At 42.5% G+C, this 19,410-nt stretch overlaps 1 protein-coding gene across 18 annotated transcripts in view; it reads right to left on the reverse strand.

Moving 5' to 3' along the window:
- Positions 1–19,410, reverse strand: part of PLCB4 (phospholipase C beta 4) — a 326,044-nt gene that overhangs the window by 27,489 nt on the left and 279,145 nt on the right. For 16 of the 18 annotated variants that reach the window (XM_073339639.2, XM_078852358.1, XM_073339649.2 and 13 more), the window contains 3 exons: positions 17,477–17,526; positions 17,297–17,362; positions 856–971 (listed from right to left, as the gene is read on the reverse strand). In XM_073339639.2, the coding sequence (XP_073195740.1) occupies positions 856–971; positions 17,297–17,362; positions 17,477–17,526 (232 nt within the window). The remainder of the gene's footprint in view (positions 1–855; positions 972–17,296; positions 17,363–17,476; positions 17,527–19,410) is intronic. The other 2 variants (XM_073339656.2, XM_073339654.2) reach the window with 2 other exon arrangements.

Consider the following 19,410-nt stretch of genomic DNA (forward strand, 5'->3'; position numbering starts at 1 on the left):
CGCTTTTCAGGGGTCACAGGTTAACTGTAAGACTAATGGTACAATATTGTTATTTAATCAAAAAGGGACTTTGGGAGGTAGACGTCAGCAACAGGGGGAAAACAGAGGAGAAGCTGCTACAAGATAAAGAGCTAACAACCGGAGAACAGCAGGAACCTGGAAATTATAGAAACCTCTAGGTTCTGCCTATTAGGACCGCAAGAGACAAATTTTATGAATTATGAAGAAGATATTCCAGAAACTTCAGGAGCAGTTAAGAACAGCATATCGACAATGGGTTAGATCCTAGGCTAGCACAAACTGAGGTAGCTTCACTGCCATCATAAAAGCCAATTTATAATCAGCTGCGAATCTGAAAGAGTATTTACAGTTCCTGTGTTGAGAGGAACCTTTTCGAGATGACGGGAAAGCAGATCCTATTATTTGATCTGAGCTTCCGTCGACAAAGTTCAAGATTAATACATCAATTTTTTCCAAGACCAAATTGTGATCGAAGTCTAATGATGTAATTCACGGAGGTTCTGGGCCTGCTCTCATTGAAACCAAAGGTAAAACTCCCGTTGGTCTCAATGAGAGCAAGGGCAGGCCCATGGATACTGAACATCTGATGTGATTAATTTGCTTTAATGTCACATGCGGAGAAAATAGAGGACTCCAGTAAGGCAAAGCAAGAACAACACTTAGGGCCCAATCCTTAAATCCTCGTGCAGGTTATATTTATATTGACTGAGGAGGGCCAGGTCAGGCTGCTGTAAGTTAAATATAAATTACTTTTCTAGTAATATTTTGTTCCAGACAGTAAAAGCATAAAAATCTGTTTTGATTCTTATAAAACATTTTAAAAGAATATCTTACCCTTTCTTCTTGATTGCCTTCTCTAACATTTTCTCATAAGATAACTTTTCTTTATCATACTGTGCCACTATTTTGTCAACTTGTGTGCAGTGCAACTTCTGCATAGTGCTGTGCTCCTGGAAAACAGTAGGACCTTACAATTAGGTTGCTGGACTTTTAATGTTTCATTTTCTTAAAGTGGATAATATCAGTGTAGGAACAAATATGTCTGGCACTGTATTTAATCCCTTTTAGCTGCCTGATAGCAAGGGGCCCAGATCTCCCACAGTAAATGTAAAACCTTTCTCCTCGGTGCACGTTGCAGGAAAATCTGTCCTGGCAGAGTGCTAATATCCTGAAAATATGGTATACAGCTACCATAAACCAAGAACTTTATGGAAAAAAATGCCAACAGGTAATATCTGCATAACTATATCTTTTTGGAATACATGATCATTTAAATGCAGTGCAGTAATAAGATTTATGAACTCAGAGCAGGTACCATATAAAGATTCTGGAACCCCGGGGATCACAAAAAAACAACAGGCATCCCCCTAAGTATCCTAGAGTGAACACAGCCCCAGATCTTCAGCTGGTGTAAATCACGTAGCTCAACTAAAGTCAATAAAAATTGACACTGGCTGAGGATCTGGCCCATAAGTCTAGTGGCACTCGGTATTTTGTCCTAGCAAAGGTTCATCGCGCAGAAGCTGGTTTCTTATTCCAAGTGATGTTAAGCTACGCAATAGGGCTATCAAATGTATATTTAGTTAGCTGCAACGGACTATTTGTGTTTTTCTTTCCGGCCTTCCCCAGGCACAAGCTACTTATAAAGGACCTGATTCTGATCTATATCACACCAGTGTAATTCCACTGATTTCAATGGAGTCACACCTGATTTATACTAGTGTAAAGGGGGAAACAATTTTCCGCATGGGAATAAAAGGTTAATTACGTACACACATATTACATACACAGGTCCACCTCTTTATAAAAACCTTTCTGTTTCAGAAGTACTAGTCCTCACTTAATGCTTGTGTGTCCTGGCTCTGCAGTGGACTGAAACTCATAAGTCATTTTAATCACCCTTCCTTATGAAACATGCTCATTATTCTTCAAACATCTGGCTGCCAGTGATGGTAGGAAAATACTGAGCATACACTGCAATAGGGAATTTTGTTGTTTTAATTATTTTATTAACGTACTATACCCCTAGATTTTATCTAGTCTTGACAAAAAGGTCTTGTATTAACTGTTATGGTTTGGTTTACTGTGGGAAATGTAAGCAGATCACATTTTACATTAAAAAGTTACCAGGATTTTTTTTTGGTCTGTTTTCATTTAGTTTCACTACACATTCTGAATTTACACGACTGCTCTATACCATAGGCTTCATTGCTACTATTTCTATATATCATAGCAACCAACTCATCCGTGTAGTTCCTTTTAAAAATACTAACGAAAGAATTTCACCTCCCTTTAACAAATGCTGCAACGCTTTTAAAAGCTAGCGTTAGAATGTAAACCTGAATTCCAGCATCTGCTATCCACCCCTCTGGGCAATAACATAATGCAGCTCCTGCAATTTCTATTCAGGATGAAGCTCTGAGCTCTCTGTTCTGCAGAGAATCAAACAAAAAAAATGGACTTTACTAGCATCAGAAAGAAGTCAGCTTCAGCAGGGAATACACAGGCTGATTAGCAATCTAAGAGAAACTGCAGACAGTGAAAAGGATGAAGCAGGCCTGACGGCACTAGACAGCCACAGGTGAATTGTCTGATATATTTAATTACTAAAGCTACACACTCTTCCCCAGATAAACGGAACAGTACAATTCTTGATATAAAAGACTAAGCATAATTATCTGAAATTATATGCCATCTGTACACTTGTCCAGCACTTCTGCATGAACTGGGAAAAGGAGGCAATATTCAGTGCTGGAATCCTGCTTTGTTTAGGAACCATACAGAACTTCCCCATCACAACCTAATTTGATTCTTTTCTGAATACTCATCTTTATCTAAGAGGATATACTCCCTGAAATGTTGTATTCAACAGAAAGTTATTTTCGATAGATAACCAACTGGGCTGTGTTTTCTTTGTGGACACATGCTCATCATAAATTGTTTCACGAAACAACGCTTTAGTTTGAATGCACAGAAACGCAGCTAAAAAGGAAGAAAATACAAAGCTCTGTGTACTGGGAAACTGCCATGTCTGCCTGTGCCATCCAAGTAGTTGGGTGATGCTAAGCTAGCAGAGCAGAGACAGGAAGAGATCACTGGAGAGAAGTCAGACGACCCTGGAGAGGAGTGAAGACAGGCTGATTGATGGGGAAAGCGTGGTCTGGTTTGCTGTTCATGTTGGTGCTGGCTGTTTCTAAAGGCAGCAGGGCAGCGCTCCATTGTTTATTAGAGCATTTAAAGCCCTTTGAGCCTGATCCATTTTTCTTAATTCTCTTTTGTGATGCATGTGTGCACATGGTCTCCTCCTCTTGCACTTCATTCACCCTTTCATCCTCCTCTGTCATCTGCCACCTCTGGCTCTCTTCTGAGATTTCCTCAGCTCCTGCTGCGAGCTGAGAATTAACTATTCATTTCTCCTCTCATCCCCTTCTTTCCTCACAAGGTTGTTGATGAACTCTCAAGTTTTGCCTTTCTGACTCCCTTGACAAAGCATTGATGATGTAAAGTAGCTTTAAGCGGGGAGAAAAAGAGAACTTAGTTCACATGTGCAAGTGTCGCCTTGTGATTTGGGGATGTTTGTGGGGAAGGAGGAAGCAGAAAAAATAAAGACTGTAGGTTGAAAAATGTTGCAACATAACTGTGCTATTGTGCGACATAACTTACTGGCATCCATTGTGTCAAATGTTCTTGAATTTTCTGAATCACGATATGAAATGACTGCACTTTATTTAAAGGGGCAATATTGCACCCAAACCCCATTGCTCTGGTAAGCTGCTGGACCCACTATGGGATGAGCCTCATGGTAAGTACATTTTTTAACGCCCAGTTCCTCTTTTAACTTTGATTTCTGCCACTTAGCACAATGGCATGCACTGCATTTGTTAAGGCTAACTTGGAGAACAGAGCCATTGCAAGTAGCAATGCAGCTCTGGGAGAGTCCCTTTGTGAATATTTCTTCTTATCTTCAGAATGGCATTTCTGAGCCTGAAGCCACCTTCATAAATTGGGAATCATAGAATATCAGAGTTGAAAGGGACCTCAGGAGGTCATCTAGTCCAACCCCCTGCTCAAAGCAGGACCAATCCCCAATTTTTGCCCTAGATCCCTAAATGGCCCCCTCAAGATTTGAACTCACAACCCTGGGTTTAGCAGGCCAATGCTCAAACCACTGAGCTATCCCTCCCCTGTATGTAAAGAGCTGGGACAGTGAATTTTTATGGGACGTGTGGAAAAATAGTCCTTCTGCTTTATTTGGCAACACCCAGGCTCTGAGTTAAATGCATCTTCAATCTGCATCTCCAAAAAAACTACAGAGGAACATTCTGAAGAATAAACGTAATGCAGCACAGTAACTTGTACCAAGGTCTTTTCATCCCCAGAACGCTTTGCCTCACCAGGATCATCATCTTCCCTTGCCTCCAGTTTTGACCCTCTGTCTTTGAGTTCACTCACACCTGGTTCCCCAAAGTAACTTGTCCTCTTCTCACAGCTGGATGAGAGTTGAGAGCTCTCCAATAACTACAAAGGTACAGCCAGAAATTTTTACCCCCAATGTAAGCCCAGTTTTTCTGGGTAGGTCTGCCTTTCTGACCTGGAGTCACAAAATTATCATTCGATAATAGTTCCTCAAACTTCTGACATGGCTTGGCACTTCCCAGTGTGTGAGTTTTGTCTGGAGCCTTCCTGTACATTGACAGACTACAGAAAACACAACATAGCTCTGCATGGCCTGACAAATTCATTCCAGATTGCCATCAACGTCCTTATGTTGGACTCTGTCCAAACGACTGAACATTCATGCTCACCATCTGAGATGGATCATCAGTGATCCAAGAGAAGCAGAGGCTGACAATCAGGTATGTGCCATGGCTACCACCAGGCTATGGATACACCAGCATGGCTTTTTCCCGTTACATATATAAACATAGGGACCCTCGCTCTATCAGCTGCATAGCATAAAGCACAGAGAATGCAGGGGGACAAGGCACTACACCTAAGGTATCACACTCTATGGGACTGCCAGTCACAGGGAGAACCGGGAGGAAAGACGGCTGGCTAAAATGGCTTAGCTCAATGATTCTCAAACCAGGTCTGCTGCTTGTTCAGGGAAAGCACCTGGTGGGCCGAGCCAGTTTGTTTACCTGCTGCATCCGCAGCTTCGGCCGATCGTGGCGCCCACTGGCCTCGGTTCGCCGCTCCAGGCCAATGGGGGCTGCGGGAAGCAGTGTGGGCCGAGGGATGTGCTGTCTGCCCTTCCCGCAGCCCCCATTGGCCTGGAGCGGCAAACCGCGGCCACTGGGAGCCACGATAGGCCGAACCTGCGGATGCGGCAGGTAAACAAACTGGCCTGGCCCATCGGGGGCTTTCCCTGAACAAGCGGCGGACTGGCTTTGAGAACCACTGGCTTAGCTGACACACGTCTGATTTGCTGTCTGTGTAGACTAGAGATAACTGTTACATCCACAACTATTGTCAAGACTAGGTCCCAAGAAAAACTCCAAGTCAGTTCTAGAGCGTATTTCAAACACTGCTTGTAAATGTAATGTATATGGAGGCAAACAAAGTTTCAAGTGGAAATATGTTCTAGACTGGTTGACAGTATATTTGGCACCACCCAGGTATACCATAAATCTCAGGTTCAGGATTTTCTGAATCCTCTGTCATTTTAATTTCACTCGTTTCCTTTAGACACAAAGATACTAAAAAATTACAAATTGCTGATTAAACTCCAAATTGCAGCCAATAATACAATTAAAATATGGCTTTCTGAGGCAAAAGGATTTTACCAGCTACTTTGCCTGTCAACGTAAGCCACATGATAAATACCACGTGCAACTATTTGAATGTTTAAGGTAAATTTAATTCATTTTTAGTATTAATATACCTGTAGGTAGTGGTTAAGGCCCAGTCAGCAGGCTACTAAAGCACGTGAAGCCTGTGGGATTACTCATGCGCTTAAATTAGTTGTGTGCTTTGGTACCTTGCCGAATCAAGGCCTAAACTCTTGTGGATAGAGAACATATCTTCCTATGTGTGTGTAGAGTACAGTGCCTAGCACATTTGGGGCACTAATGTTAATATAAATAATAAAAATAGCTAATTCTATATTTAAGCAATTCACAGGCAGTGCCCCAGTTGCTGATATTCTGCAACCAAGATTTTACACTTGCTCAAATTCCATTAACTATAATTCATGTTTCTATTTAAAGCTCCTATAGCATGTTACATAAGAAATACATATTTTGGAGTTGTTATATTTTAGATTCTCTTTAAACATCTCCTATACATCTCTGGCTGTAAAATAAATCAGCCCTAGACTTTTAAGCAGTATTTGAAAACAACAATTTGATCCACGTTTATTTTGAATACCCAGCAGAAGTGTATTATTATGTATAACTCATCACTGATGAATGTCACACAGTGGGGATTCCATAGCAATTCACTCTACATTACATACAATTTTAATCAAAAGCCTTATAATCGCTCAAATACTCCTACTCATTTTATAGTAGCGTCAGTTGCTTTTATATCCCAGCTGCAATTCACTGATATTATTTTTCAGTAAAAGTTAATATCAAGAACATAAAAATGATTACACGGCATTATGAAACAATAAAGGTATTTCTCTTTAAGCCACGCCAGTTTCTATATTACGATGTCTGGAACAAACCTGCACAATCCCCATTATTTTGAGCAATGAAGATTTCAAGAAGATTCTAACACATTTTTGTGGCTTTTTATGATCTTGGATCCATGTTAGCATGTTTTATGATTAAAAAAATACACCTTACACTGCATAATCACAGGTTCATGCACACACATTTATATGCAATACATATGGTGTGCTGCCAATTTCTGCATGAAAACTGGAATGGCAAATGAAAAATGTCACCATTACCACACCAAAATTCCTTCCTGTGAACCATCAGGGAACCTTACAGATAACCAGCTGAGCAGTGCAGTCTTTTGGCATTTCAATATTACCATGAGTCAGACTCATCAGTATTTTTATTTCAAATATGCAAGAGCAGTTGCTCCACCGTATGACTTTTGTGCAGCCTTCAGCTTATTATGCACATGTAACTCCATTGTAGGCAAATGGACATGTGCCTACCTACACTGGGGTAAATCTGGTGCTCTATGTTCTAGAGCATTTAGTCCAAGGTCTTTCCAAAGGAAGTTTTAAAAAAGGAAGTTATTGAAAATTAATCTGGATACGTTTATTTAGGGGGAAATTCAACCCAGGTCAGAGTACCCTGATCAGTAGCCCCACGAGGAGAGGTGGGGGAAGCAGTCTGCTATGGAGGAGCTTCTACAGCAGCTCTAGAAAGGGGTTGAGGAATTTGCATTTGGATTCATGACTATTCAAAATCTGAGGACACCACAGAGCTGCCGCACCTTGCCCCATTGCACACAGCAGATCCATGCTAGTTTCACTGCATTTAGGGTTGTACTCTAGCCAGAGAATTTGGCCCAAGGTGAGCTGGTGACATGAATATACAATGTCATACCTTGAGGATTATGCAGAAAGAGAAGCAGGATATTGAGGGAGAATAATCTCATACACTCCACTAACAGCAGGCAAAACACATAATTATGGGTATATAACATTTCTTGGCACATTCAGTGGGTACTGTGACACTGGCAGACCAGGTGTCAGCTCACACCAAAGCCCGAGGCCAATTCACCTTTCTATTAGTATAGATCAAAGTGATTGTTAAATGTATAAGAATGTATTTGGTGTTTAAACTCCATGAAAACTAATGGGATGTTACATGCATTGTTTTCACATATCTGTATCCTGTTATAATGGGATAGCAAACATTTACATTGTATATATATCCTGATAACTAACCCATTCAACGAGAAAGACGCCTTGTGTAATGCAAATGAAGAACTTCAGCAGGAAACTAATTTTGTGCATTTGAAGGCCAGCGTGATGATCAGAAATTGAAGACCATCTAAATGGATTCCTCTATCTCTCCATCAATCAAAGGCAGAGCCTGTGTGGGTGATGACTCTGTCAGTGTGTTTTCTGTGAGAAAAAGCTATACGTATGGATTCAGGGAAATATCCTGCATCTCTGGACTGTTTGGATTGTAACAGGGCAGAAGAATTGAACGAGAAGATGGAGATCCCCAGAGTTATTCTGGGTAGCACTGAGAGACTTTTTGGAAGACTGACAGATTACTACATCTTTACTACCATTTGGAATTATAGACTGTGACTCACCTGTACATGTGTTTGACCTGCTTTAACCTCTCAATAACTCATTTCTTTTTCTTAGGCCATGTCTACACTATCACTTATGCTGGCAAAACTTATGTCGCTTGGGTGTGAAAAAAAAAAACCCCACCCCATCCGAGTGACGTAAATTTCGCTGGCATAAGTGGCAGTGTGCACAGCGCTATGATTGCAGGAGAGCTTCTCCCACCGACATAGCTACGGCTGCTCGCTGGAGGTGGCCTCCTGTCGGTATAGAGCAGCTACCCGAGAGATCTTACAGCAACGTGGCTGCATTGGTACAGTTGTGCTGCGGTTAGCTCTCCAGTAGACACCGCCTTAGCTAATAAACCTAGTTAGTTTTCTATAGAATTGGTCTTTGATGTGAGATCTAGCATGCTACCCGACCTGGGTGAGTGACCTGGTCTCTTGGGACTGGGAGTAACCTAGAATATTTGTGATTTTTGGTGTAAGTGACCATTTATCACATAGTCCAGCTTGTCTGGGTGGCCAGATAGACTGGAGTGTCTAAGGGGACAGTCTGGGACTCCATTATAAGACTACTGAAGTACGTTGGGAGTTCACATTTGGTACTGGGTTGGTGAAATCTAATGATACAACATACCACCAGGTTGGGGGTGAGGGGACCTGCCATGCTTTTGACAATCTGTTCTGAGGTAGGCACTCACAGTCGTGAGCCACTCCAGACAGTGTGACAGTTACACTTAAAAACACCTTTCTTCTGTTTGACAGAGTCAATGGCTTTGAGAGAGATTCCCTATACTTAAAATAAGGAATACAGCTAAAACTGGTAATATCTCTTAACACAGAAGGAGCTTTTTATATGTGACCACTTTGTGACTCTGTACCCTATATTCTTCACAGTGATATTATTATGATATGCTTATAGCATAATTATAATGTATTTTATGCAAGATAAGGCATGTGAGGTGTCATTGGGAAAGTTATGACTTGCTGAATATGATTATCCTATTTGTACTCATGTATCATTTTTGTATCTGAAGTTATGAATATTGACTATGTATCTGTATTTCAAATGTAGTTACACCTAGTTAACGCTCACTAGACAAGATGCTTTCAGTCCAGATAGTGGGTGGGGAAGGGCCTCTTTAGGGCAATGGGCCATTAGGAAAAAACAACCGGCCTTAGAACAAGTTTATCTCCCACCTGGTGATGAACGTTCCTGAGAACACTCCAAACAGCCTGTGATTAATGGCTGCTATGACTCTACATGGACATGTGATCAGACCACACAATGCTGGACTCCATCTTGGGATGTCAGTATTTTTCCACAGACTGGTCTGGGAACTAAGTTCTTCACTCCCCACACAAGAAGACTCCTGGAAACACCTGAGGAACAAAGACTTAACTGGGGGAAGTGCTGGACCCAGGCTAAAGGGATTTCTAGCCTGCGAATGAAAAACTTGGGGATTCCAAGCTGTAAAGCAAGTGCAGCTTGCCCTTTAAGAATCTGCAGCCTGCTTGCATCATCTCTTAGGGTGAGAATCTGCTCATTCATATCCAATCTATTTAGTATATTAAGCTTAGTTTGTGTTTTTTATTTATCTAGCCGCATGGGGTGTTGCTTTTAGGTGACTCTACTGGCTAATCCCTTGTATAGGAGCTGTGTGCGTGCCCTACACCCTGCCTTCAGGCTACCTTGAACACATCCCCTGTGAAATTTCCATGAGCACAGCTCATTTGCTCAGGGACCAGAATTTAGCCTGTGTATTAATGACAAGGTACAAAACAAAGTTCTCTATTAAAAGCTCCACATCCACATGTGCAGTGCCATGGTGTCTCCCCTTCCAAGAGACTATGCTTCCTGCATGTGCCTCAGGCAGTGACTGTTGGGTTCCTGATATTGCTCAGTGTAAACGTTCTAGTCTGTTTTAAAGATCAAATCATTACTGCAATCTGCAAAACTCATAATCTAATCTATTTAAAACTCACTAATGGTACACAGCTAAGACTCAGGAGCAAGTTGTTCCTAGTATGAAAGTCCTTTTTGAAAGGCTGATCATTACAAAAAGTTACTGGTGTTTTTCAGATTCAGTGAAATGCCAAATAAATATGAACATTACAGTATAGGAAGGTGACAGCTCACTAGGTGGGTGTCATTACAAAAATATTCAGTCTTATCTACTGGCAGCAGCTTTATAAAACCCCCTGCGTGTTGCATCTCTGGGTTTATAGTACACCCACGTTAGAGAAAAAATAATATAAAACCCTTAGAACCAAAATATCTTTGTGGCTTGCTGAACTTCTGAAGATCTTTCCACTGCCCCAGCCACAAAGGATAAAGAACAAGATGCTGTGGATGGGAGGCTGCACCTTTATTCACCTAATGTATCTGTGAATACCTAGCAAATAAGGCTTAAGTCACTGTGTTTTTCTTAATGGTTTCCACCTACTTGGGAGGTCCTGCCTTCAGCAGCTCCCATTCCCAACCTGGTCATAGCTCGGCACAGGGACCCCACCACCCTCTCCTTGTGTGAAGGTTAAGAGGGTCTGGAAAAGAGGTGTGTGAGGGGATGTTTCCTTACTGTACCAGATGTAGGAGCCCAAGCCCCCTTTCCCGGTTGCCTTGGGGGATGCCTTCCTCTAAATCCACTTCCAACAACTCCTTATCAGGAAATCGGACCCCCTATGGACTGAGTGCACAGGACACCTGCTACCTACCAATTTGCAACATCTTCATCTATCCTGCTTATCTACCTCACTGGATCCCTGATTTGCTGTGAGGAAGATGACAAAACCCACCCTGCCTCGGCCAATCTGTCAGTGAGGGGAAAATTCCTTCCCAGTCTCAAAAGAGAGAGAGAAAAAAAAGGCAGCAAGCACGCTTCTCACAGCAGATCATTAAAAACCTGATCCTGCTCTGATCTCATGGGTGATTGGTGACTCCTGAAAAAGCGCGAGCCACTTCCTGTCCCCAACCAGTGAGGTAAGTTCTCCTTTCCCTATCCGTATAAGCCAAACGGAGGAGGGATCCTTAAAGGAGCCTCATCTCCCTTCCTTCCCGCCTGCCAGACAAAGACCCACTGCACTGGGTTGTGGTGAGCACTTTATAGATGGGCTATAACTGAAATAAAGTCCATAGATACAGAAAGCATAAGCAGCAGCAAATTCACACGTGTGCCATGATTGGCACAGTCTTGCAACCAGTTGGTAAATTATTTTAAGAATGGCAGAATTACAGCACAAGAGGGCAGTGATGAAATTTGGCTTCCACTTGGCATTCAGCTGCAGTCCAGACAAAATCAGGCTGCCATTTGCACATGCATGCAGATTCCAATGACTGTGTTCAACTAACGGGATTATCAAGTCCCTCAGTGTGGACTTTTAAAATAATACGTTTTTTCCAAACATCTTTTTGAAGCTAAGTAGTTGTGGGGAGGCTCCACCTTCTCGTCACAGTTCCTGTGACCTGGTCAGTTTGATCACTCCCCCGTCCACCTCCTCAAGGACCAGTTTTGGCATTGGTCCAGCATGGGACCAACGACATGTGCCGCCAGATGATGGTATGTTGCTGCTACTGCTAAGGGTAAATGTAACTTGTGATTCTTTTTTCCTAGAAAATGATGTTTATTTCTCATGCCGTCAGGAGGGTGGGGACTGGAGACTGAACTGGATGACCTCTCGAGGTCCCTTCCAGGACTGTGATTCTATGCTGCACGAGTGGCTTCACTTTCAGTTTCTTTGCCTTTCTGGAAAAATCAGGAGCCACATGTTTATAACGGAGCAAAAAGGCCGAGCTACATGGCTACACTGACATGTCTGATCCTCACCCCTGTATTGCACCATGCTGTGTAGGGCTAGTTCTCAATGTAAGCAAATGGACTGCCATTTTGATCACACCTTTCTACGATAAGCCCAACCTTCCCAAAGAAGCACATGCCCCTTCGAGACTTTGAGGAAAGGCATGCACACACTGAAATGATTGTTGCCAGTGCAAGGGAACTCCCTCTCTTCCGTAACGGAAAGGCAGGGGGAATATGGAAGAGTTGGTGGAGAGTCACACAGAAGGACATATGATGGGGAAAAAAAGGATTAGATGTGGCAAGCTTCGAAAAAGGCCATATGGGAAAAACAAGCTGTTATGAGCTCAAGTCACTGCCTCATCAGTCTTCTGAGTAACAGTGCAAACCTCGAGAATGAATTCTGCTGTAAAACAGAAGGTGATTTTAATGTGCCTTGCAAATGTGATGACCAGAGATGAAGCCCCTGATTAGATTTTCAAATTAGTGATCTTACCTGAGATAAAGTTTTTAAGAATAGTATTTATGCCTCTGCCACCAAAATACGGTGGTTTAAAATAAAAAAGAATCAACCCCTAAAAAAAAGCTGATTGCTCTCCCAGCAAATTTCAATATTTTCCTCTCTTTCTTTTTAATACTCCTTCCTTAGTACCTAATCTTGCTATTATGTAAGGGCTTGAGACGAACAGAACATTGCTGAACCTAGGCAGTCCATCTGAGCAGGACGCACCGAGCCCAGGCAGGGATTCCATAGCCCATGCACATCGCAAAGCACAGCACAGTGGCTCTTTACCCCTTAGCACAAGGGTCTTTTAGGAGAGAAGCTCGGTGTGCAGCCGCAATTATGCAGATTTACCAGCCAGCCCTCTGTGGGGGCTGCAGCAGTGCCCTGCAGAGGATAAGCTTTCTTGTCTCCTGCCCAAGCTCTGCAGAACCCCAAAGCCTGGAGAATCCCCCAACTCAACACCCAACGTCCAGGCTGTTCAGTGAGGCTGTGTGCTAGGTAGAGGATTTGGTTCAACACCTGAGAGTCAAAGCTAAGAACTACCCAAGGGAATTCCAGTGGCACAGCTTTTTCTGAGGTGGAAAGGAAAGGTGTACTGACTCTGACGTGTGCTTACCTGTCCAGTAACTGGAGTTCTTTGAGATGTGTGGTCCTTACCTGTACTCTGCTTGAGGTGTGCAGCACGCACCTGAGACAGGAAGATTTTTGCTAGCACTGTCCGCTGGTCTGTGCCTGCGCCATTCTTCTCCTCATGCTCTGAGCAGAGGGCATAAAGGGAGGTATAGACCAACTGCGTCTCCAGTTACCCTTCTACTGTAGAAAGCCCTAGGCTAAGGCTCTACAGCAGAGGGGAAGGAGGGAGGGTAGTGGAATAGAGGTAGTGGAAGACAGAAATAGTCTCTGACAAAATTCTGGGGGATGGGTGAAGTCCCTGAGCGCTGGTAAAGGGCAAACACAGTACCTATCTTTAAAAAGGGGAACAAAGAGGACCATGGGAATTATAGACCAGTCAGTCTAACTCGAACAGCTTCTGTCTCAGACCCCAAGAGGTAGCAAGAAACTGGAGAGGTGGTTGGTCCAGGACACCCCTTAAGCCCTTGGTTTGGAGTACGAGGAGGATAATGGTGCAGGCACAAACTAATGGACACTTCTAGCAATAACGTTCTGGTCTCAGGCCCATGGAGTGCATGTGCACCTCAAGTAGAATACACACAGGGACCATCACTCAAAGAACCCTACTTAAATAAAAATGCTAGCCGTACTGGAAGGTCCCTTTGCAGACTGACTCGGAAACCAAAAAAGTATGGCCTGCCATCACAACCAGTGTGAAGTACTGAAGTTGTCTTCCCTCCAATATTTATTCACTGTATGTTTTCCTGCTTTAATTTCTAGTTGCTCCTTTACTGCCCTGTAGCCTCTTCCACTTTATCATGAAGAGGTATTTAAAAGCAATATCCTGTCTTTGCAGAGCTTTGCATATACAACTTCCCATTTGTATTGCTCATAATCCTCTGAATAAAATCTCTCCTTTCCCCGACTCCCAGACTTCACAAAATCCAAAATTCCATGTTTATCAGCAAAGCTGCTAATCTGACATTAAGGGAACATGGGAAATTCTAATTTTATCAAGGGGTATAAAATGACTGCTTACTAATTCTGAGGCTACTTATCAGGTATGCTTCTTCCATTAAAATGATCTATCCACCTATCCTACTTAGTATACAAATCTCATTTTATATATCAAATACATATTTGACTATTTTCAACTGTCCACACATTTTATATGAAAAATAAATGGGTCTGTTCTCTTTAAAGAAAAACATTTTACAGATATTTTTATAGCCCCTTCTAAGGTTATCATGCTTTTTTCTTCTCTCCCATCTGGTGTTTCAGCCTCTTGTTAATAGGAACATGTGAAAGATTTCCACCCCTGACATCTTTCTGATCCTGTGTGACTCCTACATACTCCCACATACACACAGCATGGCTTCATTCAGCCATTTATTATCCCATGCACACAAACGTCTTCACTTCAGGAAGTACTTCTGCATCTGTTATTTGCTGAAGTATATTTGACATTGTCTTTAGAAATACTTTGGCTGATCAGCATTTACACTTAAAAGAAAATAAAAGCAGGGCACATCACTGTTTGTATAAAAGAGACAGGAATGCTGCGTGAGAGACACACCTGTTGAATACCTGTTAAAGGTACACTGCTCAATCTTTTCCCTGTCAGGTCCCCTGAAGCTGAATCAGTCCGCTTTGCTGGTACTCTCCTATGATGCGAAGTCAAAGTTTCCATGGAATTCCTCCGAATGGAAATGGCACACAGGGACTCGGGGACATTTTCAGAAGTGCTTATGTAACCTGGATAACTAAGCCCCCTTTCCAAACGGGATTTATGCACTTAGGAGACGAGACTCATTGAAAATCAATGGGCCCACAGAGCACTGAGGCACTTTTGAAAGTTTTACCATCGAGGCTTCTTTTGGTTTTTAAATTTTCTAGTTTTCCAAAATGCAGCTAAATGAAGAGAGTAGAAAGACTAACATCCCCATGTGCCCAATCCTTGCCTCAGCATCCAACGGCTCTCTCTCGCTATACCTCACCATGGCTGATCACCAGCCCAGAAGTGACACTAATAATTTCTCCATAGTTCAGGTGAGCCACTGTTGCCAACATTGGGAACCCTAGGGTAGCCAGTGTGATGATGGCTGACACTGTGTAGGGATAGATGACACAGGGCTGAAAACAATGTCAGTGGCCAGTGGTGTGACTAACTTAGGGTGTTCCCAATGTATCCCCGTGTTTTATCAGCTGAATTGATGTTAGGATGATGGGAATTTTTTCAGATTTTTTCCTGGTGCCGACCAGGTGTTAGAAAAAGAAGGGGAATAGCAGTCAGAGTACAGAACTGAGAATCAGGAACACGGCTGGCTTTAGAACTTTTGGTCAGGCCTGCAAAAAAGTGTTTTTCCCCCTAGCTCCATGTTTTCAACATAACCTGTGCCACTATCACATCATCATGCCAGCCTAAGGAGTTTGGGGACGGTTAGCTAAACGATTCCTTGTGGTACCATCCACAAACTTCATGAACTAATTTTACATGGAAAGCGGCATGCAGAGGAGTGGGGGATGGTTAGGTAGTAAGCCTTCTAATGCCAAAGTGGAGCCTCATTGCTTATTCTTGCAAAGTCAACAATTAGTTTATATCAATTTATGTTTGCAAGGCCATCTTTGTAAGGAAAAGGGATAGAAAACCTTTTGTAAAACAAAAGATATGAATCTCCTTCCTGTTACTTATTCCTCCAAATTTAGGGGGGCCCATGGAGAGGGGCATCCAAGGATCTGGCAGTAATTCTTGGATTCAGTGGGTCTAACAGTGCAGAGTTTCTCAAGCTGCTCATGGCTGGCTGATTGCATGGCTCTCTTCCTTCCTTCCAGCTGCAACAATGTGTTATAAGACAGCTAATACACATCAAATGATTTCCTAATATTACTTTTCTGTGCAAACAATAACTGCAATTGTCACAGGGATGACACAATGTGTAATCCCAAATGGGGGAGGAGATAGCACAATGGATTGCAAAGGGACTGGAGGGGTCCAAGAGGCACTCACTCTGCTAAGGTGAGGTCCTCACTACCAAAGAGTTTGGGAACACGTGATCTATTCTAGATGTTTCAGGTACTTCAAGGGTGCCCATCACCATAGTACATAAGTACTAATTTTAGCTCTTAAAACTGACTCTCTTGTGACTTTGGATATTCACAACTTCAGTTTCTGTAAAAGGATATTTATTTATTTCCCTCTTTCCTGGAGGGGTGGGGGCCTTCAGATGTAATTACTTAATTTTAATACAGTGCTTTGAAGACGAAAAGCCTTGTATTAAAAGTGCTTAGGATTATTATTAGTTCCCTGAAAGTTACCAGCCCAGCCACCACTGATGGTCGTGATTTTTCTTGTAGAAGATGCTGCTGCAGGTTCTGATGAACCTTCTGACACTAAAAACAATCAGCCACATATATCAATCCAAGCATGCAATGAAAATGAGTCAGCTGCATTGGAATCCAAGGATCTCAAAGAACACTTAATAACAAGGAAATGATGGATTATAAAGCCAAGCAGCGCTTTTATATGCCAAGAGAATGGGACCAAATTCAGAACCTCAGTACTTTCTTCACTTGTTATGTTTCCTTTGATACCAGGAGTTGTGTATGCCAGAGTATGATGTGGAGCATGATTGTGGGGGACCAAGACTGGGACACTATTGCCAAAAACAACAAGCAAAAGGTGACTACCCACGCTGTAATTATTATACACAGAATGAAGAGGGGATCTAATTTTTCAACTACTCTCCCCACCTACACTTTCTCTCCCTGCAGTTCCTATGCTGTCTGTCTTGGATACAGCATATTGCACGTAGCTGATTCTCAACAAGACTTAGAAACAATCATTTAAGAGGCTAGCAGAAATCATTACCCAGTAAAGATGGTCTTTTGCTCTTTATACAAGTCAAACAAAATTATATTGGAAGCTGAGGGAATATTTAAAAGTGCTCAAGGGAAAAACTGCCTATTGGACGGTGTCCTTAGTGTAGGCTAAAATAAACGTGTATTTCTTGCTAATCTAATTTACTTATCCCTAGTTTTTCCATTGAGTATCATTAGAATTTGTCCATGCTTACAAACTTTGTGATTTTTTTAAGTGAGTGAACTTGCTGGCTAAGTTTGTTTCCCCAATCTCTTAGAGCTCTAATGATCATACCTTGGCATGCTTCTTCTTTAAAGCATTCAGCTCTTTCTGTTGTTTCTTTAAATACTTTATGTAAGCCTACAAAAAAGGAACTTGGATCAATTTTCCTGTAGTCATAATGACTGACACCAGATAAAATCTCACTGTTTGCAAATATATGTATGGTCCTGCAAAGTTTATGCCCAAACTTACCTTCATTTGCTTTAAATCTTCTATCTTCACTTGAGGAATAAGTTCTATACCTAGAAGGCATTAATACATTTTATCTGGAACTTCAAACACATTAGTACATATCACAGTTTTTGTATTTAACTTCACCACAACTTCTATTTCTGTTAGACAGTAATTAATGTGTGTCACATTAAAATGTATAATGTAGACAAGCAATTGAGTTCCATTTAAAAATAATGTAACTGTTGAGACATGGGAAAGATATGTTTAATTCAGTACTGCACCATCCATCATCTTACTGGTGTAAGGAGAAAATATAGCAATAGCTGCATTCCAGTCTCTTTTCATTCCCAACTTGAGTGTCAAACAAGAACAAGACAAAGAGTTTGTAAAAATCACTTGCTCAGAAATAGAGCAGACCACGTGTCAATTACGCAATTGACCTCTCATTAGGTTCTGGCAAATGCTGTTTTCACTGGCATATCTCAACAGTCTTTCAGTTACAAAGTAGTATTTTAAATGTTAATATTGAAACAACAAAGTCAATATGATTCCATGAGAAATCTAACAGGCAAGACCCTCAATTCTTACATGAAACGTTGGGTCAATCACTATATTACATCTTGCTTATTTAACTAACTACCTTAGGGCAGGTCTAGACTTAAAACATTTACTGGCGCAGCTCCGCCGCTGTAGAGCTTCAGTGAAGACGCTACTACACCGACAGGAGAGTTTCTCCACTTGGCACAGTTAATCCACCTCTGCGAGAAGCAACAGCTACGTCAACGGGAGAAGCCCTCCCGTCAACACAAAAACATAGGACTGGAAGGGACCTCAAGCGGGCGTCTAGTCCAGTCCCCAGAACTCAAGGCAGGACTAAGTATTATCTAGAGCAGTGTTTCCCAAACTTGGGACGCTGCTTGCTCAGGGAAAGCCCCTGGCAGGCCGGGCCGGTTTGTTTACCTGCCGTGTCCACAGGCTCGGCCGATCGCGGCTCCCACTGACCACGGTTCGCTGTGCCCGGCCAATGGGGGCTGCTGGAAGCGGCGGCCAGTACGTCCCTCAGCCTGCACCACTTCCCGCAGCCCCCATTGGCCGGGCATAGCGAACAGCGGCCAGTGGGAGCCGCGATCGGCCGAACCTGCGGATGCGGCAGGTAAACAAACCGGCCCAGCCCACCAGGGGCTTTCCCTGAACAAGCGGTGTCCCAAGTTTGGGAAACACTGATCTAGACCATCCCTGACAGGTGTTTGTCTAACCTGCTCTTAAAAATCCCCAGTGATGGAGATTCCACAACCTCCCTGGGCAACTTATCCCAGTGCCTAACCACCCTGACAGTTAGGAAGTTTTTCCTAATATCCAACCTAAACCTCCCTTGCTGCAATTTAAGCCCACTGCTTCTTGTCCTATCCTCAGAGGTTAATGAGAACAATTTACCTCCCTCCTCCTTGTAACAACCTTTTATGTACTTGAAAACTGCTTTCATGTCCCCCCTCAGCCTTCTCTTCTCCAGACTCAACAAACCCAATATTTTCAATCTTCCCCAACAGGTCATGTTTTTTAGACCTTTAATCATTTTTGTTGCTCTTCTCTGACTTTCTCCACTTTGTCCATCTCTTTCCTGAAATGCCCAGAACTCAACACAATGCTCCAGTTGAGGGCTTTTTTTGTAATAATGTTACACTATTGACTCATACTTAGCTTGTGATCCACTATGACCCCAACGATCCCTTTTCTGCAGTACTGCTTCCTAGGCAGTCATTTCCCATTTTGTATGTGTGCAACTGATTGTTCCTTCCTAAGCAGAATACTCTGCATTTGCCCTAACTGAATTTCATCCTATTTACTTCAGACCATTTCTCCAGTTTGTCCAGATCATTTTGAATTTTAATCCTATCCTCCAAAGCACTTGTAATGCCTCCCAGCTTGGTATAGACAGCAAACTTTATAAGAGT

Source organism: Lepidochelys kempii, chromosome 3 (assembly GCF_965140285.1).
Source record: "Lepidochelys kempii isolate rLepKem1 chromosome 3, rLepKem1.hap1, whole genome shotgun sequence".
Taxonomy (NCBI): Eukaryota; Metazoa; Chordata; order Testudines; family Cheloniidae; genus Lepidochelys; species Lepidochelys kempii.